This window comes from Meriones unguiculatus, chromosome 21 (assembly GCF_030254825.1).
Source record: "Meriones unguiculatus strain TT.TT164.6M chromosome 21, Bangor_MerUng_6.1, whole genome shotgun sequence".
NCBI classification, from domain to species: Eukaryota; Metazoa; Chordata; class Mammalia; order Rodentia; family Muridae; genus Meriones; species Meriones unguiculatus.
The window spans coordinates 17096784-17123761 of record NC_083368.1 but is presented as its reverse complement, the minus strand read 5'-3'; the positions used below and the strand labels follow the sequence as shown (position 1 = coordinate 17123761).

Genomic DNA, 26978 nt, shown 5'->3' with positions numbered 1-26978 from the left:
TTCCTTCCCCATATCACCCTCTCACCTTTATATAACCTGCTGAGTCCAATCAGGGTTGTCTTGCATGTAGCTGTAGAGCTGTCCAGTGAGGCATGGTTAACTTATCAGGGTCCCTACCCTTGAAGAAAACTGACTGTCCCCTAGTATCCATCAACTCCCTGTAGCTTAGCAACTAGCAGCTGGTGTAGTTTCCATAGCTGAGAGTTTGTGAGTGCAACTGCCTGTCGTGTTCAAAAGACACTGTGTGAGGAGAGGGTCCATTTCACGACGAGTACTCCACAGTGACTTACTCTCTGCGCTTTGATCATTTTTGGTTCTCCGTATTAACTTCTATCCACTGCCAAAAGAAGCGCCTCTTGAGAGAGTGGCTTAGTTCTGGACTTGTCCATGGGTATAGAGAGAGGTATTTTAGGAGGCAGTTAGATACCGTATTTAACAAAAGAATAGCAGTAGGTTCTTGGCCAGGTTTACAGTTTGGGTCATGAGTTCTCTGGTGAGGCAGGCCTCATATGCAACATACCCTGATAAAAAGCAACTTACAGAAGAAAGGGGTTATTTAAGCCCGTGGTTCCAGGGGGTTAAAGTCCATTATGGCAGGAAAGGCATGGCAACATGCCTTTTTTCTCAGGGAAAGAAAGCATGGTGGCAGGAACAGGAAGATTGCCGATGATATTTTCAGCTGCACACAGGAAGGAGAAAGGAAGGTAAGGGGAACAGGAAGGGGGCCTAGATTGTACTACAAAGCCCCCCTTAGTGACATACTTCCTCTAGCAAGAGCCTGCCTTTTAAAGGTCCCATAACCTTCCTTAACTGGGGACCAGGGGTTCAAATACATGGATCTGTGGAGACATTTCTCATTCAAACCACCACACACCTCAAGACATTGGTGCCACTGTTACACACAATGAGCATACATTGCTGAGAAAGACTGTTGGTGCCTTTTCTCTCCCAGCAGCCTGCCTACTACCTTGTGGCTTGGTGAAGGCTGACCATCAGGCTCAGCACCAGGTTGCTTTCTCCAAGCATGTGCATCTTGAGCAGGAGGACCTTACACATGAGTTCTGATGGGCAGCCATGTGCAGTGGCAGTAGCCATGTTGTTTTGAGGATCTCTTAGACCCCTTGACCAACAGCTCTAAGGGAGGAATCCCACACCTGAGACTGGACTTTGTATATAGTAGATGGTTTCAAGGAAGAGCATTATCTGTAGGGTAAAAGCCAGTTGAGCTATTTTTAGTCTATTTGTAAGAAAGCTTATAAAATAGATTTCCAGGTGACTTTTTTTTGATGCTATTTCTCTTTTTTCCCACCCCTCTGCTTTAACACCCTCCCTTATACCCTTAAACCCATCTGTATTCTATGTTCTTCCACTAAAGGTGCTCTCCCACAGTGGTGACTTTCTACTTTCCTGGACTGTTTTCTTAAGTCTTTTCACTGTAATACAGTGAAGGTATGTTTATTGTAGAGAACAAGAAGGTGGATCCTGTTTCTTAACCCATTCAGTTAGTTTGTCTTTTGGTTGGTGAGTTGGCACCATTTATAAGTTATTGGAGTGTATGTTGCTTGATGGCTTTTTTTTCTTTTTTGCTTTTTACCTTACCTTGTATACCAGTTATTATGACATCATTATTTCCTCTAGAAGCCTCTTGGTTATACTTATTCTCTTTAATGCTAAGTATTTTTTCCAGTTTTTCTGTAGAGGTGGTTTGAACATGAATTTCTTTGGCCTATTTATGTCATGGAAGTTTTCTTTCTCTTTTGTGGCAGATAGTATTGCTGAGTAAATTAGTCTAGTGGACATTGATGCGCTTTTAGGACATCATCACTCCAAGCTCCTCTGTTTGCATTGAGAAGTCGTCTGTTGTTCTAATGGGCTTACCTTTACATATGACTTGAGACTTCTCTCTTAGAGCTTACAACACTGCTTTGGTCTCTGTAGAGTTTTAACTAATATGGTGCAGAGAATTTATTTTTCTCAGCCTGTTTGGTGTTCTGCCTACCTCTTGTAACCAAAGGGCATCTCCTTTGGTTTTGGGGAGTTCTTTGAAGATCTGTATCTGTGATCTGGAGTTGTTCGTGTCTGTGTCCATGATTCATAGATTTGATCTTTCATGACGGCCCAAAGTTCCTTCATAGTTCATTCTTGAGGGTTTTGTTGTTGTTGTTGTTTTAGTTTTTGTTTTCTTTTACTTAATCATTTTCTTTAGTTTAGTGGGCTATTTGCCACCTTGTCTTTAATGGGTTAGGCTTCCCACTGAATTTTCTGGCAGGACTGGTAATTTTTTTTTTTTTTTTTTTTTTTTTTTGCCATCTTTCTTTCAGCCTGGGTTTTCTTCAGTATTCCAAATTCCTTGTTAAAATCACTTTTTTATTTAAACCATAAAGTGTCATTATTTCAGTCAGTTGATTGTGTTGTTTCAGGCTAACTGAGTTTATTCCTGTCTTATTTTAAGTTCATTTAGTGTTTATCTGTGTTCCTTGTTAAACTCTTAGGCCATGTTTATAATTGTTTTGTTTTTTTCTTTTTTCAGTTCTGTATTGAGATTCATCTGGGTTCTCTTTGGGAAATATTACTGTGAGGTTGATTTTGGGGGAGGGGCAAGCATTTTGCTTGGTTTTTGCACTGAGACTTATGTAGCAGAAAGCCACCCATTTTGGTCTTTTTGAAAACTCTCCTTTACTTTGGGGGACTAGGGTTCGTGCTCAGGGGGTCTCGGGCAGACCAGCTGAGATAAGGCACACACATGGGGGGATGCAAGATGGCAGCCAGAGCCATTATTACATTCTTACACATGCATATAATGTTCTTTGTTTGTATTCACATACTCCCTTCCTTACACATTAGCCCTTTTTGTCTCCCTCCACCATGCCCTCATCCTTTCCTCTTTTCCAATGAGATTTAGATGCTTTGAAAATAGATTCTGTTGCTTTAAAAAGATACTTCAAACAAGGACCATTCATGGAGATAACCTAGAACCCTGCACAGATGCCCATGGCAGCTCAGTGCCCAAGAGGGTTCCTAATAATGGGAACAGGAACTGTCTTGGACATGAACTCATGGGCTGGCTCTTTGGTCACCTCCCCCTGAGGGAGGATGAGGCCTGGTGTACTAGGGTCTGATGGGAGGGGAGGAGGACCTCCCCTATCAATGGACTTGGGGGAGGGGCATAGGAGAAGAAGAGGGAGGAAGGGTGGGATTGAGAGGGGATGGGAGAGGGGGCTACAGCTGGGATACATTCATTAGTGAATGAACTAATAAAATAAATTTAATAAAAGAAGTTATAAAACTACTAGAATGTTGTGTGTGTGTGTGGATGTGCGTATAATATTGGGAGCAGAAGTAAAAGCTCTGAGGGAATTGAAAGAGAAAATATGAGCTTCACTTCATTCAAAAGAAAAAAAACAGGCATTTTGAATTCATCTATCAAGCTATAACTTTGCACAATGAGAGAGGATAAATACAAATTAAAAAGTAAACATTGGAGATAACTTGTGTTTTAGTTTTTCAGGACAGGGTTTCTCGGTGTAGTCCTGGCTGTCCTGGAATTCACTCTGTAGACCAGGCTGGCCTCAAACTCGGAGATCTCCATGCCTCTGGGATTAAAGATGTGTTTCACAAACCTGACTCAGAAGAGATACTTTTCAAAGTAAAGACAAGAAAAGAATGTCAGCTTTGGATTTAACAGATTGTGTGCAAAACCCCCCCCCCTCATCTCTGGTCTTCAGTGTGTCAGACTAAACCCCATTGGGAAGAATTACCCTTCAGAGGCCAACAGGGAAACCTCTTGAAAAGATTTTTGTATGTATACACTGCTGCTTCTCTAGCATATGATGCATTCTTTTTTCTTGTGCAAAATGTTAGAAATTTGCCAAATGGATGGAATCCTCAGATCCCTTGCATTTCCTTTCTTTGACTATTGTATATTTAATAAGGTTCAGCACTTTTTTTGAATCTTGTGTCCTTGGCTGAATGTCCAAGTTCTCCTGAGTAACAGAGCTTCCCTCCCTCTTGGGAGCAATTACTCCCCTTTGCAGCCAGCAGTTATGCAAAGCAGGTTGTGGCCCTGAATCTTCTGCTCTTTCGGTCTGTTCTGCACCTGGGGTGTCTCTCATGAGCCTGTCCCATTGTGGAAGGAGTCTTTTTACTTCATTTGTCTTAGTTGGAGAATGAATGTAACAGATGTTTTAAAGGCCTGTAGTTCCTTGGGGTAAGTATCACCTTTAGAAGCTCCCCTACAACTTCATCTTTCCTAGGTGCTTGAGTTTTCCAGCATTTCCGAGCAAAGGAGCAGCAGACATCTTCTTACTCCTTTGTGACAAAATGGGCTGCTATGTCTCTAGTGTCTTTTTCCCCTCTCTTAATAAATCTTACCCCCTTTTCAAGCAGCCCCAGCAGACTTGCTGGCCTTCTTTCTTGAGCTGGTTGTGATTTAGTCGGTGGGTAAACCTGACATTGGTGAGATAAAAACACTCCTCCGTTTTCTTTTGATAATAGTTCCAGATGTTCATTTTGCTCACATGCTCCTCCATTGCTTTTTTAAAATGGAGTTTTCCTCAGTGGAAAGCATACGTTTATGTTCAGGGTCAGTGGAGTTCTTGCTAGCTCTTGCTGGTTTGGACATATAACCTAGGAGCCTCTTTTTAAGAGTCTTATTTCCATAAATTTCTAGATGGGTTCCCCTGCAGTGTATACCACTCCTGTCCTCCCACCATTATCACTTTGAAAATTACTTAATAATGAATGAAAAACTACTACTTAGTCTTTAGAGGAAGGAGTTTACATATATTTTAATTTTATTTTATTTTTAATTAGTCTTTATTTACTTTGTATCTCTCCCCTCTAGTTCCTTCCCTCCTGGCCTCCCAATCTTTACCTTCTCCATGCATGCCCTTCCCCAAGTCCACTGGTAGGGGAGGGTTTCTTTTTCTTTCTTCTGATCCTAGTCTGTTAGGTCTCCTCAGGAGTGGCTGCATTGTCTTCCTCTGTAGCCTGGTAAGGCTGCTCCCCGCTCAGGGGGAGGTGATCAAAGAGCAGGCCAATCAGTTCATGTCAGAAGCAGTCCCTGTTCCTATTACAATGGAACCCACTTGGACACTGAACTGCCATGGGCTACATCTGTGCAGGGGTTCTAGATTATCTCTATGCGTGGTACTTGGTTAGATTATGAGTCTCAGGAAGGACCCCTGGGTTCAAATTTTTTGGTTCTGTTGTTCTCCTTGTGGAGCTCCTGTCCTCTCCAGATCTTACTATTTCCCACTTCTTTCATAAGATTTCATGCACTCTGCCCTAAGTTTGGCCATAAGTCTCAACATCTGCTTTGATAGTCTACAGGGCAGAGCCTTTCAGAGGTCCTCTATAAGAAGTTTCTAACATGTTTCCAGTTTTCTTCTTCTGATGTTCATCCTCTTTGCCTTTCAGGATGGGGATTGGGCATTTTAGCCAGAGTCCTCCCTCTAGATTAGTTTCTTTAGGTGTACAGATTGTAGTAGGTTTATCCTATATTATATGTCTATATGAGTGAGTATATACTGTGTGTGTGTCTTTCTGCTTCTGGGACAGCTCACTCAGGATAATCCTTTCCAGTTCCCACCATTTACCTGCAAATTTCATGATTTCCTTGTTTTTTATTGCTGAGTAATATTCTGTTGTGTAGATGTACCACAATTTCTGTATTCATTCTTCAGTTGAGGGGCATCTTGGTTGTTTCCAGCTTCTGGCTATTACAAATAAAGCTGCTACAAACATGGTTGAGCAAATGTTCTTATTGTGTACTTGAGCCTCTTTTGGATATATGCCTAGAAGTTGTATAGCTGGATCTTGAGGAAGCGCTATTCCTAGTTGTCTGAGAAAGCGCCAGATGGATTTCCAGAGTGGTTAAAGCTAAATATTTTTTCTTTAAAAAAATATAAACTCCACTGCTGGTGAAGTTTATATTTTTTTAAAGAAAAAATATTTAGCTTTAAAAAGAACCTTATAGAACTTTCCTATTTCCAGGCTCTATTTCTGAAAGAAATAGGTTAGTCTACAACTGAATTCTTGCTTTTCTTTCTCAACTGTTGTTTTGTTTTTTGGTTTATAACATTGTCCTTTCCTTTAACAAATAACAGAATAGTCTGTCCCCCACCCCCCACAAAGGGCAATTATTTTAAACCGTTTTTCTTTCTCTTTCAAAACTGTTTGGTCTGACTTGATTTTCCTTTTGAAAATTCTCTTCTAAGTTAGTCTAATTTTGCTTTTCTCTTTTTCATTTCTATTATTCAGATTGGATGCATGTCTAAGTCTAGTCTTTGATAGGATAGGATAAATTGTGGTGAGGGTTATCCTTGGGAGATGGGTGCCCTGAGAAATGATGCCACACAACAGATCTAGTGTGAGAGGTTTATTGGGGAAGAGGAAAGCAAAAAGCAGAGAGATCTGTGGCTGGGTGCCCTTTTATGTGTGACACACACCTGGAACACCGCACCTGGCAGTGGCAGACGATGACATAAGCAGCTGCTAGGTCTCTGAGAGCAGGCCAGTGGAACTGCTTGTTGGCTGTCTTTTTTTTTTTTTTTTTTTTTAGTTAGATTTTTAAGACAGTGTTTCAAGGTATAGCCTTGGTTGTCCTGGGACCATCTTACTTTTCTTTGCTTTTTGGAATAAACATAATTCCTAAAAAAGGTTTTAAAATTTATCTTTTTAATTTTACTATGGATTTATTTGAGTCTGTTTCACTAACAGTAAGAAAAGATTATTAATCCCTTGTGGTAAGAACACTGTTTCCCTTTGTCTTTTTCATTTTTCTTTTATTCTTCCTCCTCCCTTCCCTTCCTTCTCTCTTCCTGACCCCTTCTCCCTCCCTCTGCATCCACATGTGTGATGTGGTATGTATGTATGTGTGCATTTTTGTGGTGTGCAAGTGTTTTAAGTGCATGTGGGAAGTCCAAGATTAAGGTCAGAAATCATCTCTATAGGTAGCTTTTCGACCTTATTTCTTGAGGTAGGGTTTCTCAGTGAAACCCAAGTTTGTGAACATTGCTGGATTCTCCAGCTAGCTTGTTCTGGAGCCCTGTCTCCACCTTCTAAGGCCGTAATTATAGCCAAACCCATGCCCATCCAGCATCACATTTGGGTTCTGAGGATCCAAACTCTGGTCCTTAGACTCAGTTTACCTACAGAGCCATCTCCCCTGCAGCCATCTCATTTGTCTTTTTATTGATTTATCTTACTTACCTATGGTTCAATCTACAATCTACTGAGGGATATACTCATGACTGACTTTAAAAAAAAATATATTTATTATTTATACAGTGTTCTGCTTCCATGTGTGCCTGCACACCAAAAGAGGGTGCCAGAATCACAATAGATGGTTGTGAGCCACCAAATGGTTGCTGGGAATTGAACTCAGGACTTTTGGAAGAGCAGCCAGTGCTCTTAACCTGAGTCATCTTTCGAGTTCCCCACCCTTCATGACTGACTTTTAATCATACTGGGCCTAACTGTTGTGGTTGGAATGAGAATGGTCCCCATAGGCTCATACTTAAATACTTGATCCCTAGTTAGTGGAAGTGTTTGAGAATGATTAGAAGGTGTGGCCTTATTGCAGTAGCTTTGGCCTTGGTGGAAGAGGTGTGTCACTGGAGTAAGCTTTGAGGTTTCAAAATCCCAATGCCAGGCACAATCAGTCTCCCTCTCTCTTTTCCTCCTTCCGGCCCCCCTCCCTTTCTCTTCTCTGCCTTTGCATTAGACTCTAGCTCTCAGCTACTCCTCCAGCACCGCGCCTGCCCGTCTGCTGCCATCCTCCCCACCATGAAGACCATGGACTAACCCTCTGAAGCTGTGAACATCCCCCAGTTAAACATTTTCTTATATGAGCTGCCTTGGTCATGTGTCTTTTTGCAGCAACAGAACACAAACACAGAAGTTGGTACCGGGAAGTGGTATGTTGCTGTGCCAGGCCTGACTATGCTGCTGTTTGGAGGAATACAGAAGACTGGGACTTTGGACTAGAAAAAAAAAATGGTTGAATGCTTTAAGTGGGGCTTAATAGGCCATCTAGTAGGAACATGGAAGACAGTAGTGATGCGGGCAGTGTGGACTATGGTAGGGGAGATGAGTATTAGCAAGTGGCCTAGAAACTATTGTGATATTTTGGCAAAGAACATGGCTGCTTTTTGCCATTGTCCTAAACTTTTGCCAGAGGCAAATTGAAGAGTTTTGGACTAATGTCATTGGCAGGGGGAATTTCAAAAAAAGCTTAGTAGTGACTGTGACATGGTCATTAGTAACCAGTCTTATTCAGATCTAAAATGTGTTAAGTTTCAAACCTGAGACAAGTGGCTGAGTTGCTTATTTAACATCAAAGTGGACCTGCTCTTAACAAACTCGATTATTTTGGCTTCAGGACAAGTTTTTATTGTTGCTGTTGTCATTAGATATGAAGCACTGCTCAGTATCTATAATTTCATTTCAGAAAAAAGGGTTGAATTTGGTAAGATTTTGGCATATGGCTCCCCTTTCTTTCTCCCCATGATCCCATCCTGTTTCAGTCTCCCACTGACATTTTCTCTTCACCTGATAGTCAGAAGTGCTACATTCTGTCCTCTGATAGCCTCTCTTATTCCATCTTGGAAACTTAAAGGCTTGACATTTTTCTTCTTCTTTGAACTTGTTTGACTATTAATATCAAACCTGGCCCCATCCTGTAGTGTTCCTGTAAATGAGCAGTGAGCAACACCGCCCTTTTGGTAAAGTTGATTTTTATCTTGAGTTTTTATAACAGATACTGCATATCTTGATAGATCCCTACTCAAAGAGTCTCTTCAGACTTAATTTTTTTTGGGTGGGGGTTGTCTTCATTAAACTTCATGGCTTTCATTTGCACAGGCACTTTGCTTATAGTTCAGGACCCTTGAAATGCTTTCTTTAAAAGAATGGCTATAAACTGTACTCAGTAGCCTCTTAGTTATCTTAGTTACATTTTTAATGTTTCCTAATAGTTTATGCTCTACAAGAAGTGAGTCTGAATCGTGATCCTGCAGATAATGCCCTTTTTGGGCAGCTGTTCCCTGCACAGCAGCTCCACAGTCCATGCCCCCTGCGGAACCACCACTGTCATTTTCCCTGTTGCCAAAGGTACTGGACCCCCTTTATATCAATCAGAATAGCAATTAAGGTGCAACATGAGATTTGAAGGGAGGATTCAAACCATTAGCCATCAACATCACAAAAAACTGCTGTTTATGAAAGATTAAAGATTCAAAAGCTGAGAATAATAAATGCAAAAATATAAAACTAATATGGGATGCAATGAACAGAAAAAATTACAAGTTTTTTTTTTTCTTAAATTTAACCAATATGTATTGGGAAATGTATCTGTTGTTGCTTTGTTGAGTGTACTGGTTGGTTTTGTGTGTCAGCTTGACATAGAGTCATCAGAGAGGAAGGAGCCTCAGTTGCCGCCATGAAGTCCAGCTGTATGGCATTTTCTCAATTAGTGATCAGTGGGGGAGGGCCCAGCCCATTATGGGTGGTGCCATCCTGGGCTGGTGGTCCTGAATTCTATAAGAGAGCAGGCTGAGCACCCTCCATGGCCTCTCCTCAGCTCCTGACTCCAGGTACCAGGCCTACTGGAGTTCCTGTCCTGACTTCCTCCAAAGATGGATTGTGATGTGGAAGTGTAAGCTGAACAAGCTTTCTCCTCCCCAACTTGCTTTTTGGTCATGGTGTTTCCACCATTGTAGCAAAAGAACCGTAACTAAGACATTGAGCTTTTTGGTTTATTTTACATTGGTTTGTTTTACATTTCTCATGCTTCAGCTCACCTAGAACTATCGTGCTCTCCAGACTTGGTGTAATGGAAGTTAATGGAAGTTTTGGTTTCTTCGTAAACTCAGTTATATTATGTAAATATTTTTGTTTTAATCCCAAGTGTGGGATTTTAGTTGGGCTACAGTTTGTCCATGCCTCCTAATTGTCACGTGCAGGGTGTGATCTTGGCCTTCCACAGCCTTCCATATGCGGCAAGAAGAGGGGCATGGTGTAGGACTCTGAGAGTAGAAATAGGAGGGCTGAGAAAGAGAGAGGAGGTGCATGTGGTAGCAGTCAGTGTTGGTGTGTGGTGTGGGGCAGTTTGGAAGACCAGAGACAGTGAGACAGTTTGGAGCAGACAGATGGAGAGAAACACTTCCGGGTGCAGCAGCATGGAGGAGACCGCTAGCTGCGTCTGCAGTTGCCGGAGATTGGGGGGAGCCCTAAAAGAACCTCTTGACCCTAACTAGCCGGGAGAAGTAAAGGGCTCTGGGCTCCTCTCCCTACTAAACTATGCTGTCTCCTACTTAAGGTTGGGGGCTTGGTGGAAGGGAGGGAAAGGCCTAAACACCCCAAATAAAGTTTTAAAAAAGACCGCTACAGATGGCTTTCTGCTACAACTTGGATCACTTGATCTATGTATATACTTCTTCATTAATTGGTAGTATCAGACAGGAACTCACTTACCCATGTCTTTTTGATACATCAGTTTATTGCAGTACAGTTAAATAAATATGTCACTGCAAAACAAATGATTCTTCCCACTTTACCCCACCACTTCACAGGTACAACAATAATCCAGTCACACACTTGGAAACTACCAGCAGACAAAGTTCATTCTGCCCCAAATTCCTTTCTTGTGGAATTTTTTTTTTAATGTTTTGTGAAAACTCCCGTAAGTTGTCAGAGATCCATCCCTTGTGAGAGAGAGCTCTGTTATCTGCTGCATCTGGTTTGCTTGATCTTCTCTTTCCCTTTCTAATTCCTGCCTTCCCACCTGCTTCTTCCTGCTTCCTACCTGCTTCCAGACAGTGTAACCAGCTCGTTTTGGTGATGACTGGTTTGGTTTTGCCACTTTGTGTATGTGGTATTGCATATGATGAATCACCTGAGAGGACTATTCTTGTTCTGCACCTTTTCCACATAAGATCCGACAATGAACCTTTGAAAGGTCAGCGGTCTATGGAGATAGTGATAGCTTTAGGGTCTGTCAATCTGCATAAGATTCTAAGCACTGGCCCACAAAATTTACAAGTCTTGAAATAAACTGTTAAATTGAAAATTTGTTTATCTTTTAGTCTGCTTTTAGAGGCTCATTTCTTTTTTTCCTAAGCATTAGCATCTTACTTGGATTTTTATTTACAAAATAAAGTAGGATTGGTGGGATGTCGTGGTGGGTGAGAGCACTTGCTGTGAAAGCAAGAGGAACTGAGTTCAAATCCCCACAGAAAAGCCAGGCGTGGTCAAATGTGTTTGTAACCCAGCAGAATGCAGAGAGTCAGGTCCTGAGAGTTCACTGCTTAACCAGCCTAACCAAAACAGTGAACTTGAGGTTCATTGAGAGAGCTTATCTCAGAAAAGTTAGGTGGAAAGTGAGGGAGGAATAAGACATCAGATATCTCTCGCTGGCCTCTGTATGCACAGGCATGGGCCCACACACCTGCATGTAAGTGTATGTACACATACGCACACATAAAATAGCTAACTAAATAAATAATAGGAAATGTCAGGTTCCCAGAAGCTGGATTAGTAAAATACTTGTTATTTAAGAAAATACCTAAAACTTGCAAAAACTGCAACTTCTAGGCTAATAAACTATTATAGATTTGTAACAAGATTTAAAAACCACTCAGTATGGGGCTGGAAAGATGTCTCAGCAGAGGACTCAGGTTCAAGATTAAAAAAAAAAAAGGTGACTTCAAATACGTTGCTTGCCTCATACTCCTGAAGTGGTTAGAACAATAGTTGCAAAATAGTAGGCACCAAATTTTCTGTGAGCTCTGCATGAGCTTCATTGTGAATATATTTTTTGATGCCCCAAAAAGACATTTCTTTTTTCATTTAAAGTCATCTATAAGAGGATAACCCTTGACTTTTTTTTTCTTCAGTATTCCCTTTTATTTTTCTTTCTAGCAGTTTATTGCAGGGCTACCTTCATTCAGTAGCTTAGAGTATCACTGCCATTGTCTTGGTCAGAAGTTACAAATTTGAAATGGCTGCTGTCCAACGTCTGTCAGAAGGGTGTTTGTGAGAAAAGCTATTTAAGGAAAGATTAACCGGGAGGGGGAAGACAGTTCATTTTCTCTGTGTATTCTGAATCCTTCTGTTTCCCTCTAGGGCTATGACAGCTACTTTTTTGGGTAATATGTCATATACTCTGGATTTTACCAAGCACTGATAATTTAGAAAAATCAAATATAGTTTGTTTGAAAAGTTATAATTTGCATATATCATCATATCATTTAATTCCTCCCTTCCCTGCAGAAAGCTAACAATAAAGGCCTTAGAATTTATGCCAGGAAAAAGGTTTTAGCGTCCCTGAAGGATCAGTAGACTATTTTCTTTTGAGGGTGAAAGCGAGATAGGATCTCCTTATGCTGCCTCAAAGTGGGTGTCCTAAGCTTCTCCTCAGCTGTACACATCACCGGTAGCTCAGGAAACTTGTTTTTAATGACACTCTAATTTATGTTTCTCTTGACTATTAGGAAGTAGAGTCCCAAATTTTGATATTGTCTGACAGCAACTCTGGAAGTCTTTGATAAATATGTTCTAAAGTGTGTATGGAAAGGATTTAAGTAGAAAATAGATACAGGCATTACAATATTTGGTAGTTTCTGCCTTATTCTACTTAATATTGCTGAGCTGGAACCAGTGGGCTCTTTTTTATGTGTTCTTTTCTGTTTGCTAGAGAACACTGTGTGATGTGATCCTCATGGTGCAGGAGAGGAAGATACCTGCTCACCGCGTTGTCCTTGCTGCAGCCAGTCACTTTTTTAACTTAATGTTCACAAGTGAGTATTTGCTGGTAAAACCCGTTTTTTATGAGAATTAGGTAGAATCCAAATAATTTTTTCTAGCTTTTAATACTATTTAGAACTTAAGGCTATAGAACAATAATGAAAGTACTCAGGTGTGATGATGATCAAATTGTCTGTGATGGTAAAGATAGTTTTTGCCTGAATGTCCAGGGTTCTTTGTTTGTTTGGTTGGTTGGTTTTTACGTCACCTGAGGTAGGAAGACAGGGTAACAGATACATCTCTTGGCATAATATCTAGCAAGTTTATGCCTTGAAAGGACTGAGGGGAAGGAGGAGGGAGGGGAGAAAATGAGACACAGTGTAGTGGAAGAACCCTTTATTTTTAGCCGAGACCTAGAACCAAGTCCCGATCACACGGCTCAGTATTGTTTTCTGAGGTTTGTTTTATTGATTTTGAGACAGGTGTTTACTCTGTAGGCAAGATGGACTGAGAACTTTCAGTGATCCTCCTACCTCTGCCTCCCAAGTGCTGAGATTGCAGGTGTGCATCACAACACCTACCTCTTGTTCTGCGATCTTGATCAAGTTAAATAACATATCCGCCTCAAGCTTTATCTTTGGTGTCCTTCCTACCTCTGAGGATTTGGAGAGAAATAAGAGAGGAGTGAGGCTGAATTATTTTAGGACCTGGGAGAAAAGAAAATCTAATTTTATATCTTTCTCATTTGCACTTGAGGAAGCATTTAGATTAAAGGAGTGCCACTAACATGGAGAGTTAATTTGCATTTATTTCCATCTAGAGCTCTCTGTTCTAGTGTTTTCTGCATTTACTATAACCTGGAGTATGCTGGTTCCTCAGTTAACCCTGTGGAGGTGCTGCTATCATTTGTTTCTTCTCTTCTTTCAGCTAACATGCTTGAATCGAAGTCCTTTGAAGTAGAACTCAAAGATGCTGAACCTGATATTATTGAACAACTGGTGGAATTTGCTTATACTGCTAGGTGAGTTAAGAATCATTCTTTTGGGGGTTGTAAAATTGGCTCTGCCACAGAAAAGCATCATTGTAACAAATTGGATTGCTCCTGATTCCTTAGAACAACAACAACAAACAACAACAAAAACTGTAGGGTTTTTTGGTTTTTTTTTATTGTTGTTGTTTTTTTGAGGAGTTGGAGGGATTATTTGTTGCAGGAGAGAATATTTCACAGTAATATTATTTAAGCAATAAAAATTGTGTGAAATTAATATTCTCTTTAACTTACAGAATCTCTGTGAATAGCAACAATGTTCAGTCTTTGTTAGATGCAGCAAATCAGTACCAGATTGAACCTGTGAAGAAAATGTGTGTTGATTTTTTGAAGGAACAAGTTGATGCTTCAAATTGTCTTGGTAAGAAATACCGCGTTCCTATTCTCTTTTCCAAAAAAAAAAAAAAAATCCTTATTGTGTATTTAAATAAAGAAAAAATATATTGATAAGAATCTTCACTTAACCTTAAAGATACTATTCATTGAAACATTTTAAAACTTTAAACATAAAATTTAAAAGGAACTTATAAAGAAAGGCACATACTTGCCTGGGCAGTGGAAAGCTCAATAAATTCTTTGTCAACATTTTCAAAATTAACATGGCTTTTATGATTTTTTTATTTATCAAAGACAAGGTACAAGGATGTCATCTATTTCTGTTATATAAAAAACACCAACATTTCTTATAGGCTCATAATGTACTAAGAAAATTGTCTATAACTTCCCTGGAATCATATAGTCACTACAGTAATCTGTTGCTTGTATAGAACACCATGCCATTTCTCCACGGTCAAATATGAGGCTTTGCACTAGGAAACAGAGAAATCATAACTTAAGGGGCTTGTTGAGGAACTGCTGTAGCTCTTTGAAGCTATTGCCTCAAGTAAGAAAGTTGTCCTTGAAAGAAGTGGAGAAAGTAATTCAGAATTTTCTAAGTTTAGAGTGCATTTTACTGTGAGATAATCCTTAGTGGCAGTGAACAAATATTCTGAGCTTTGTTCCTACCCATTCTGTAAGTCATAGACTTTAGGGAAAGAAAAGGCTGAAGGACCAGGACAGCAAGGAGAAAAAAGTAGAATCAAGGAAATAGAGGGCCCTGAACTGAATCGACACTAAGATTTCTGACTCAAGGGAAGGATGGAAGGATACTGATGACAGGAAGGTGAAGGCTGGGGCAGAGGGCTCCTGGGGATGCTTGGACCTCTTCTGTCCCACTTTTCCTATACTTTGTTCCCTTGTGGCACTTTGTATTCCTACCAGCACACATACTCTGAGCCCTGGGAGGAAAATTTGGAAGGTAGTCAAAAAGGAAACAGGATCATTGCAGAAAAGAATAAAGGTCAGGCAAAAGGGGAAAAATGAGACTGGTCTAGCATCCTGAGAAGAAACTGCAGTTGATGAAGTAGGACACAAGTAGGTATGGAGGTGAACATAATGGTGGAATTTCTTAGCCATAGGTCAGCATGTAAAACCCTTATTAGGAATAAATACTGCCTGCTATTCACCTATGTATATCAGGCACCCTCTGGATTGAGATTCAATTTCTGTACTATAGTTTACAGCTCTCTTCCTCTAGCTTTTATTTATAATATTTAAAGCTGGTTTTCCTTATATAAATAAGTATTTGCACACCATGCTTTTACAGGAGGGCTTTACTTTAAAAGACATCGGGGGTGGGAAGCTGGAGAGCTATCTTGGCAGTTAAGAGTGCTTACTATTATTGCAGAGGACTCGGGTTTGGTTCCTAGCACCCTGTAACTCTAGTTCCAGGGAATCCTTCACACTCTTCTGGCTTCCTTAGGCATCAGGCATGGACACAGTGCACATACCTGTGCAGGCAAACACACATACACATAAGCTATAAATAAATAATTTTTAAAACACATTTTTGAAGTAACTTCTTAGCACTTTAAATTTTTTGGCATGATTTAATTGCAAACAAAAATGTCTTAAAAAAAAAAGCAGTAGAGATAGTGGTACCAAATATAATGTGTAGAAACTAAGTTGAATTTTTGCTAAGTATGTCTGATGTTTTGTGCTTCTAAACAGAGCATGTTGGAATTTGCCTATTTCCTGCTACCATTTTGTGGGGCTTCTGTTTGTTTTTGTGGCTTGAGCTTGAAGCCAGGGCCTTGTGCATGGTCGGTAAGCTTTCTTCCGCTAAGCTCAGTACTGTTAACAAAGCTGAAAGGGGAAAGGTGGCCCAGGGGCCTAGAAAGGAACCTGACTCTGAGCCTGAGCTCGGGACAAAGACAGAGACTTCAGCAAGGCATGATGGCTGAAGTGGGTGGATTGCCCTCGTTAAAAGCCAGCCTGGGCTATAGTAGGAGATCTTGTCTCAGAAAAGGGGACAGTGGCTCTGAGCCATCTTACAGTCCCTCAGGAACTTGGTAGAGGTAGGATGAGAGGCAGACCTGCCTCCGTCTGCTTTTTCTGTGGATCTGAGTATAGCTGTCACTGCTATCCAGTTTCCTTTTGCTTCTCTACTTACTGCTTAACATGTCTGGACAATCCAACTTCCCTAAGTGCTAAGGGAACCCATGGCATTTGATTGAATTGGGCAAAATTCAGTCAGGCATGATGATGCAAACCTCTCTAATCTAGTACTGAGAGAGCAGAGGTAGGTTCAAGACCAGCCTGATTTATATAGCTAGTCTAGGTTAGCCAAGGCTATATAGTGAAACCTGGTCTGAAAATAACAGAACAAAATCATACAAAGTTCAAGGGAACCTAGTAGTTTGAGAGACAGAAAATCACACTAAACAGGCAAAATGAATAGCTCCTAGGGGCAAATTGAATGTAATAAATACAAGAAGATTAAAAATAAAAAGATATTTAAAGGGACATAAGTCCCATGATTTTTCAGTCTTGATATTTAATCAGATTGAACAGTGAAGTAGATACCCCCTAAAATTCAAACTAAAAAGTCAGTTAGGAAACTATCTCAGGATCCAATACTGCAAATAAAAGGGAGCCATTACTGAAAGATGAAAGAGCCATAAGAGGAAGAAATGGGGCACTAATGTAAAACGGCTCCAAGAGCAGAGAAGAGAAGACAAGTCAACAAACTACAAAGATCTGCATTGGATCTTAAAGACAACTTCAGACTGAGTAAAATGCCTGACTTCTGAACTAAGATATTCCTCAGCTCTATCTAGTGGTGTTTTTATCTCTAAAGGTGGAGAGCTTGGATTTGAGGTGGTGAAAATGTTCTGGAGCCAGGTAGCGATCGTGCTGGGAAGACGAAACATGATTGGTGGTGGTTCTTGCAAAGGAGCTGGCTTCAGTTCCTCATCACCCGTGTGGTGACCCACAGCCGCCTGTACCTCCAGTTCCAAAGTTCTAAGACCTCTTTGGGCCTTTGTGGGCACTACATGCACACGGTGCACAGACATACCCAGCAAAGCACACGCAGAATAAAACCTTTTTAATGACAACGATGGAGGAGGAGATTGACGTGGATGATGACAGGAAGTTTAAGGGGACTCTTTTCGGTTTTAGTGTAAACCTAAAACTAACCTCTAATATTAGTAATAGAAGATTTACTCAGAAATTCTATCCTTTGATTATTTCATTCTCAAAGGTTATTAACAAACTAAAATATAAACATACCTAAAGGCATAGTAACAGGTGATAAAGGCACTTCTTGGGGTTTCAGTATCTATTTGTGATATTTAAGAAAATGAAAAGGTTTTAGCTTGTTTCGATGGCACATACCTGTAATTCTAGCACTTAAGAGACTCAGGCAAAAGGATTGTGAGTTTAAGACAAATCTGGACTACATGTTGAGACTTTATTCACAAATCAGTTAATAAGTAAATCATAAACCACACATAATCATCTTGCTGGTGCAAGCAAATTTATAGAGAAATAGCATACCTTTCACCATGAATGTTCAGAATGGGAACAAGTCAGTTCATTTTTATGGGAGACTTAAAGGAGATGAAAGATACCATCTACCCTATCAAATTGGTTGGTAGTGATGAATTATGGTATAAATATGAAAACATCAAAACTCTGTATTGGCTAGACATGGTGCCTTTAATCCCAGTACTTGTTGGCAGAGGCAAACAGAGCTCTGTGAGATGAGACCAGCCTGGAAAGTTCCAGGCACCCTGGGCTACAAAAAACAAAGCAACAATACTCCATCCCATAGCATGTTAATAAACAACAGAAAATTGAAACATGGGTGTACTGGGGTAGGGGGAGGTCAGTTAACATTTAAGAAGATGTCCATTTGCATTTTTATACGCCAAAGAAATCTAAGAGGACTTACCACACTGCTTCTGTGAAGGAATAGATAGTAAATATTTTAGGCTTTGTTAGCGTTTCTCTCTTCCTTCCTTCTCCCTTTTTTTCTCCCCCTCACCCACCCAGAAAAAGTCATTCATAGTCTGTCTCTGTCTCTTTTCTCCCTCTCTCCCTGTCTCTCTAAAAAACATTTAGATATAAGCATAAAAAACAGTAACTAACCCTGGCAAGGTGGCACACAGACAGATTGAGGACTGGCTAGATTTGGCCTGTGGACAGTACTTTGCTTCCTTATATAGAATATAAGAAACTCCCTCCAAAACATAGTAGAACAATTAGGAAAATGCTGAATGGGAAGTATACAAAGCTTTATAAAGGAAAATTTGTATATACAGAGAGTGTAAGCAAAGCTGATGTCGTAAATAACTTACAGTGGAATAAATGTCAAGTCCTTTTGTTAACTGGATATATTGTAGATTGGTGTACCTGTGGTCAGGAGACAGCCTGTAGTAGGTGACGTCTTTCCTCCACGTGGGTCCCAAGGATCCCCGGCTTGGAGGCAAGACCCTTTCTCTGATGAGCTGTTTTCCAGTGCAATGGCACATTCTTACATAGATCTCTTTCTCTATGTTGCAGAAGTCAGCTGTTCCCCAAAAGCAATCCAAAGCTTAGTGCAGTCTTATCAAAAATATCCCATTTTTAAATATAATAGTTTTAGATTTATTTGTGAAAGAAAATGTTTAACAGTACCTGAGAGAAGTTTGGAAAAATTGATTCTCTTATTATTGTCAAGCATAAGACAACCTCATATTGCCACAAAAATGGACAAATTATTGGAACAAAACTGATCTAGATTTATGAGGCCCACTTAAATTTTCCGGAGGCCTTGCTTTATTTCCTCTGTGCACCTACCTACAACACGTACTACTTGGTATTTTTTTAGCCAGGGTCTTATTGTGAAGTCTGGACTGGCCTTAAATTTGAGGTTTTCCGGCACATAGTTTCAGGTTCCAGCGCTTTGTTCTTTTCTAAAACCAATGTCTGTTTTGTTTCGTTTCGTTTCTTTTCTTTTTTCTGTGTTTAGGTATAAGTGTGCTTGCAGAGTGTCTGGACTGTCCTGAACTGAAAGCAACAGCAGATGACTTTATTCATCAGCATTTCACTGAAGTGTACAAAACTGATGAATTTCTACAACTTGATGTCAAACGAGTAACACAGCTTCTCAGCCAGGACACTCTGACTGTGAGAGCAGAGGATCAGGTGACCATATTGTCTTCTTAGATATTTCCTGGTTAGAAATTCTCTATCAATTCCATATTCCTGATGTCTTAATAAACAACAACAGAAAGTCTTGAATTAGGAGAGAATACATGCCTTGTAATAAATACATTATCACAAAGCCATTTACATTGGAAAAGCTAAGACTATTTGAAAGAACCGCTTAGTAGAGAACAGACTATTGGGTGAGATGTTGGCCTCCTCCAAAAGATTTCCTGAACTTGTATTACCGTACATGTCGATGGGAACTTAGAAGATGTGACCAAGCTGAGGCTGAGCAGGTCCAATATAATCATAAGGGTCCTCAAATGTGCAAAAGATTGACCAGTCGCTGCTGCTTTGGAGATGGGGTAGGTCCAAAGTGCAGATGGGTCATAGGAGGCTTGAAATGGTAAGGTTCTCTGGAGCCTTGAGGTAGCCCTTCGGGCACCTGACATTAGCCCAGCATGCCTTGATTTACACTCTGTTCTCTAGAACATCAGCTTAAGTGTTACGTGTGTAAATTGTCAAAGGTAGTTAGGAGCAGGTTGTATAACTTTAATAGTTAGACTCACTCAGTCTTTATTTGTTTAGCCCCACATCTTTCTCTGTTTGGGCCACTAAATTTGTAGTAATTTGTTACAGCTGCAATAGGAAATAAATGTACTGCTATAAGACCCCATGTTTTGAGTGGCTACTTTTCTTAAAAAAAAAAAAAATCACTAACCCATGTTCTTTTGCTCTATGTTTTTCATAACATAGATTTTCCAATTGGAGAATTTGATCAGATAAAAAGAAAGCTCAGTTTCATATGTCGGTGTGGCTAAAGTTCAGTAACTTAGGAGGCTAAAGAAGAATTACTTGAGCCCAAGATGTTGGAACCAGTTAGAATGTAATATATGACCCTGTCTCCAAAGAACCAAAACAGAGCTAGAAACGTCAGTTCTCTCATCAAAATTAACTGGCTGGTATGCAGGTGAAGTAAGTGACTTGTACTGGAAAAACTGACAGATATTGCCTGCTGGTGGGCATCAGTGATGCCGTATGGAGTGATAAAATAGCAAATAGTTGCTGTTCTGGCTGGGGTTTGTCAATATGACACAAAAGTAGACAGATCTGGAAAGAGAATTGTTTTTTAGGGTTTATTCATTTATTTTATGCATATGAGTACTGTATCTGCATGTACACATACATGGCAATAGAGGGCATCAGATTCCAGTGGCACCATGTGGTTGCTGGGAATTGAACTCGGGACCTCTGGGAGAGCAGACAGTGCTCTTCACCACTGAGCCATCTCGCCATCCCCATGAAAGAGGGAATCTTATTTGAGAAAAATATCTTCATAAGACTGGTCAGTAGGTAAGTCAGTGGGACATTTTCTTAAATAATGATTAATTTGGGAAGGTCCAGCACACTGTGGACAGTGTAACTCCTGGGCAGGTAATCCTGGTACAAATAGAAGGCAAACCAAGCCAACAAGCGGAGTACCCCATGGTATCTGTTTCAATTCCTGATTCCAGGTTCCTGCCCTGACTTCCCTCAGTGATGAGTGTGAACTAAGAGATGGAGTTAAACTTTTCTCCCAAGTGGCTTTTAGTCATGGTGTTTTATCATAACAGTAGCAACCCTGAGACGATCACTGTGGTCACCCTCCCCAAAAACATAGCCTGAGGTTAATACACAAGACATCAAACAAGCTGAAATTGAAGACAGTTTACCTGACCGGGATTCAGAACTTATATTACCGTACATGTCGATGGGAACTTAGAAGATGTGACCAAGCTAAGGATGAGCAGGATGTTAAGACTGTCAGAAAAAAAGGAAAGCCTGAGAAGCTGCCAAACTCTAAAAAACCAAAAAAAAACAACAACAACAACAACAAAAAAAAAACAATCCTTAAATGACTTACTGACTTAAGGTGGTTTCCTTTATGGAATAATGGGAGGAAAATAATGCTAGATAAACAATAAAGAAATACAAAACTCCTGTGGTATTACTATAGTAGAATTAACTCATTATTATGACAGATATTTCATACTACAGTGACTGAGTGCAGAGACTACTAAATTTAAATCTAAGAAGACCAAAAGCAGTCTAAACCTGTTATAAAATAAAAAGCCTCTCTTTAAAATTCCAGTTCCCACAATATAACTAGCTCAAACTTACATTTAATGAGTATGTATCTGAAATAAGTTGTTCATGCTGTTTAATGATTTATAAACTAAATTATATTAATGAACTTGGACTTGTTCAGTCTAGTTAAATGAATGCTACAGTATTACTTTGGAAAGTAATTCTTATAAATATCCTATACTAAGTATAAAATTTTGTATATCTCAAATTTTCTAGAAACAGGTAAGTGTGTTGGTTCACAGTGTAGAAATACAAAGTTAAGATCAATAACTTTCATGTCTCCTGGAATGGAAATTTCTTGGGAAATCGTGTCTTGAGCATATGTTGGAACTATCACTGGCCAGAAGACTTCTTTCAGTATCATGTGTCTGCTTCTGAAAAGGAAGCTAGGGTTGTATTAAAACACCCACACAAATTTTGGGACTGGAGAGATAGCTCAGTGATTAGAGCACTGAGGCTTTACAAGGACCTGAGTTCGGTTCCCAGCAGCCATATGAATGGGTCACAACTGTGTGTAATTCCAGCTGCAAGGACTATGATAACTTCTTAAGGCCTCTTCAGGTACCCACCAACACATGGAGACTCATGTGTAGATAGCCATAAAAAATCTTTTCTAAGAATTTTATTTTATTATTTTTTAGTGTGTGTGTGTGTGCATGCACTTGTGTGCATGTGCCCTTAGACGTCAGAGGCTTTGGATGCCCTGGAGCTGGAATTAGAGACCATTGTGACTTGCCTGGCATGGGTGCTAGGAAAGAAAATCAGGCCCTCTGGAAGAGTAGTACATGTTCTTAACAGCTAAACTATCTCTTCAATCCCATAAATCCTTTTTTTCCCTAAATCACAATTTTATCATCTTTCCCACCACTGTATTTGTTAGTAGTTAGGTACAGCAAACATACTCCCTATAAGGCTCGCTAAAGCAGTGTGTAAAGTGTTTGAGGTGTTGAGAAATGCAAATAAGTATTTAGACAAAATCCTGAGAATAAATAATTGTTCCCTTTTCAGTGCGAGCGTGAAAATGGGTGTTTGGTATGTTGCTGCTATCTCAGAACGTTCCTGTTCTCTTTTCCCCTTTAGGTGTATGATGCTGCAGTGAGATGGTTGAAATATGATGAGCCTAATCGCCAGCCATTTATGGTTGATATCCTTGCTAAAGTCAGGTTTCCTCTTATATCAAAGAATTTCCTAAGTAAAACAGTACAAGCTGAACCACTTATTCAAGATAATCCTGAATGCCTTAAAATGGTGATAAGTAAGTTGCATTCATACCCATTTATATATGCACTACATAGCAATTTTCTATGGACTAAAAACCTGTTCCAGTGGCTCATACTCACTAGTCAGGGAAAAACTTTGTCTTCTTAGCATGCTAATCCCTTAGGGTTCTCAGTCCCGTGAAAAGGATTAGCCTCAGTCCTTATTTTATAGTGAAAGAAAGTGAAGATTTTTTTAAATTTGTACACAATATCTTTCATGTACTTTGTTTATAGTGTATCCTTTTTATTTAACCAAGTAGTTTCCCATCTTGACACTTCTTTTTCTTAAGTAAGTTTTCTTTATTTGCCTGGAGCTAATAATATGCTCATTTCCTTCATATTTTTTACTAGCCTAGAAGCCCTATATACTTTTACAAAATGCCACTTTTACATAAAATTGTGCAATTAACCCATTGCTTTTATTTCTTTTTTTAGTTTTTATTCACTTTACATCCTTGTAGCCCCATCCCTCCTTCCTCCTCAGTCCTACCCTCTCTTCTTTTCCTTTCCCCCTTCCTTTTTCTTCAGAAAAGGGGAGCTCCCTTTCCCATCCACCTGAGCTCATCAAGTTGCACCAAGACTGAGCATTTCCTCTTCCCCTGTGGCCTGGCAAGGCAGTCCCACCAGGAGGAAGTGATCAGAAAGCTGGCAAATGAGTCCATTCCAATGCAGTCCCCATTTCCCTTACTAGAGGACCCACATGAAGCTTAAGCTGCCTATTTGCTACATCTTTGTAGGGGGTCCTAGGTCCAGTTCGTGCATGGTCTTGGTTGATGCTACAGTCTCAGGAAGCCCCTCTGGGCCCTGGGTAGACGACTTTGTTGGTCTTCTTGTGGACTCCTGTCACCTTCATGTCCTTTTCTTTTTCCTCCCACTTTTCCACAAGATTCCCTCTGCATCGTCTAATGCTTGGCTCTGAGTCTCAGCATCTGTTTTGAGGTGCTGCTGTGTGGAGCCTCTCAGAGGACAACTCTGTCAGGCTCCTGTCTGCAAGCTTAGCAGAGTATCATTCATAGTGTCTGGTTTTGGCACTCTCCAAGAGAGTGGTCTTTGGTTGGGTCAGGCATCAGCTGGGCATTCCTTCAAGCTCTGCTCTGTCTTTATCCCTGTACATCTTGTAGGCAGGGTAAATTTTGGGTCGAAGTTTTTGTGGGTGGGTTGCTATTCTCTTCCCTTTACTAAGAGACCAGTCTAGTTAAGGGTGTCCTCTTCGGTCTCCATGGCCTCTGCTACAGGGAGTTTCTGCTTGAGTCCCCCTCATATTCTTCCAGGAGCCTTCCCTGACTTAGGTCTCCAGCTTGTCAGAGAGATGGCTCCACCCACCATCAGTTTCTCTGTTCTCTGCAGACCTCTGCCCTCTCACCCTCTCTCTCCCCTGGTCTGATCTCCATCCTCTTAACTCTCTGTGCCCCTTCTCCTACCTTGTTCCCTCTCTTCAGCCTCTACCTCTAGCTATTCTGTTTCCCCTTCTGAGTGATATTTATGCATTCTCCCTTGGATCCTCTGTTACTTATCTTCTTTGGGTCTGTGGATGGAAGAATGGTTATCTTGTACTTTATGACTAAAATCCACTTGTAAGTGAATCCATACTGTGTGTATCTTTCTGGGTCTGGATTATCTCACTCAGGATGATCTTTTCTAGTTCCATCCATTTGTCTGCAAATTTCATGATATCTTTGTTTTTAATAGCTGAATAGTATTCCATTGTGTAAATGCACCACAGTTGTTTTTTTTTTAATCCATTCTTTGGATAAGGGACATTTAGGTTGTTTCCAGATTCTGGCTATTATGAATAAAGCTGCTCTGAACATAGTTGAGCAAGTGTCCTTGTTGTATGGCAGAGTGTCTTTTGGATATATACCCAGGAGAGGAATAGCTGGATCTTGAGGTAAAGCTATTCCCAATTTTCTGAGAAAGCACCAGATTGATTTCCAAAGTGGTTGTACAAGTTTGCACTCCCACTGGCAATGTGGCAATGTGCATTCTCACCAGCAATATGCTGTGGCTTGAGATTTTGATCTTAGCCATTCTGATGGGTATGAGGTAAAATCTCAGGGTCATTTTGATTTGCATTTCCCTGATGACTAAGGAAGCTGAACATTTCTTTAAGTGTTCCTCACCCATTTGAGATTCCTCTGTTGAAAATTCTCTGTTTAGTTCTGTGCCCCACTTTTTAATTGTTTTTTTAATTAGTGTTTGATTTCTTGAGTTCATTATGTATTTTGGATATTAGCCCTTTGTCAAATGTAGAATTGGTGAATATCCTTTCCCCATCTGTAGACTGTCGTTTTCTTTTATTGACAGTGTCCTTTGCCTTACAGAAGCTTTTTCATTTCAAGAGGTCCCATTTACTAATTGTTAATCCTAGAGCCTGAGTTGTTGGTGTTCTGTTTTGGAAGTTGTCTCCTGTGCCAATGAGTATGAGGCTCTTTCCTATTTCTTTTCAAATAGATTTAGTGTATCTGGTGTTATACTGAGATCTTTGATCCACTTGGATTTGAGTTTTGTGCAGGGAGATAAATATGGATCTGTTTGCATTTTTCTACATGTAGACATCCAGTTAGACCAGCACCATTTGTTGAAGATGCTGTCTTTTTTCCAGCAGATTGTTTTGGCTCTTTTGTCAAAACTCAGGTGACCATAGGTGTGTGGGTTTACTTCTGGATCTTCAAGTCAATTCCACTGATCAACCAATCTATTTCTATGCCAGTACCATGCAGTTTCTATTACTGTTGTAAGTCAGGGATGGGGATGGCTCCAGAAGTTCTTTTATTGTATAGGATTGTTTGAGCTATTCTGCTGTTTTGTTTTGTTTTTCCGTATAAAGTTTAGTGTAGGTCTGTAAAGAACTGTGTTGTTATTTTGATGGGGATTGCATTGAATCTGTAGATTGCTTTTGGTAAGATGGCCCCTTTTATTTCTTTAAAATACCCCTTTCAGTGTTTTCCTTCTGCCTATTCCAACATGGACTGACTGCTTGCCTTCTAGGCTGTGCTTGATGTACATTTCTTGTCCTGGGACTTTTCTTATGTGATTCTAATGTGCAGTTAAAACAGAAAGCTGATGATACTGGCACACATTTGCAATCTCAGTATTAAGGAACTGAGTCAAGAGGCTTACTAGTTAAAGGACAACTTCCGGGCTTATTCAGTGAATCGTATTTCATAAAAAAAAAAAAAAAAAAAGCTTAAAATCACTGGATTTCAGCCAGGTGTGGTGGTACATGCCTGTAATTCCAGGACTCAGGAAGGCAGAGGCAGGCGGATCTCTGAGTTCAAGGCCAGCTTGGTCTACAAAGTGTCAGGTAAGGCTACACAGAGAAACTCTGTCTCGAAAAACAAAAGGCCAAAAATAAGAGGTGGGGAGAGATACAGATTTCAGTAATTATTATTTTTGACAAGTACTCTGGAGGAACCAGATAATCCATTGGGTTACACAGTCTTAGTAATACTGCTTCTTGAAGATCATAAGTTGATTAAGATGAGGATTCTTTGACATTTACCCTTCCTCCTTCCACTTTCATCCTAGAACACTAGAGGGGAAAGGAAGCGGGGTGGGGATGGGGGAGGGCTGCTTTCCTTTTGAAAGCATTGACTTAGTACCTGAAACTCTTGAAGAGTCACCGTGTATTTTCGCACAGGTGGAATGCGGTACCATCTGCTGTCTCCTGAGGACCGAGAAGAACTGGCAGGTGGCACGCGGCCTAGAAGGAAGAAACATGATTACCGCATAGCCCTGTTTGGAGGCTCCCAGCCACAATCCTGTAGATACTTTAACCCAAAGGTAACTGAGTTTATTCCAATCTTAATTTTGAAGGGACTGAGCACAGATAGACACTAACATACCCCATGTAGTAAGTAGTAATTGATTGCCTAGTTATTGTTGTTTTACAGGGTAAGGAAATTAAAAATTAGATTTCATATGGCCCATATAACTGCTCTGCAATACTTTAAAAGGATAAACACTACAGAAAAAAACAAAGTTCAATCTTTATTTGCAAGTCCATGCACTCAGTCTAATGTCCTTGCTTTCATTAGATGATTATCTTCAGTGAAAATGAGCTTCTTAGGCTAAATGTGTTTTCTTTCTTGAGTAATTCTACATTGTCATGCTAGACAATTTGGGAAAATGTAGTTACAAAGAAACAAAGATAAATGCCTTTATCCAACAATCTAGAAACAAAGAACACTTTTCCTCTGCCCTCCAGGACATTTCATGCTAACTGGAAGAGAGTTATAGGTTTAGGGATACAGTTTTTAAAAATATGGAGATGGTTAGTTACA

At 40.1% G+C, this 26978-nt stretch overlaps 1 protein-coding gene across 3 annotated transcripts in view; it reads left to right on the top strand.

The window, feature by feature from the left end:
• Klhl7 (kelch like family member 7) overlaps positions 1-26978 on the top strand; it is a 57433-nt gene that overhangs the window by 5781 nt on the left and 24674 nt on the right. For 2 of the 3 annotated variants that reach the window (XM_060373989.1, XM_060373991.1), the window contains exons 2-7: positions 12698-12800; positions 13675-13768; positions 14032-14156; positions 19131-19306; positions 22517-22691; positions 26336-26478. In XM_060373989.1, coding sequence (XP_060229972.1) covers positions 12698-12800; positions 13675-13768; positions 14032-14156; positions 19131-19306; positions 22517-22691; positions 26336-26478 — 816 coding nt within the window. Of the gene's footprint in view, positions 1-8978; positions 9115-12697; positions 12801-13674; positions 13769-14031; positions 14157-19130; positions 19307-22516; positions 22692-26335; positions 26479-26978 lie in introns of all 3 variants that reach the window. The other variant, XM_060373990.1, reaches the window with a different exon arrangement.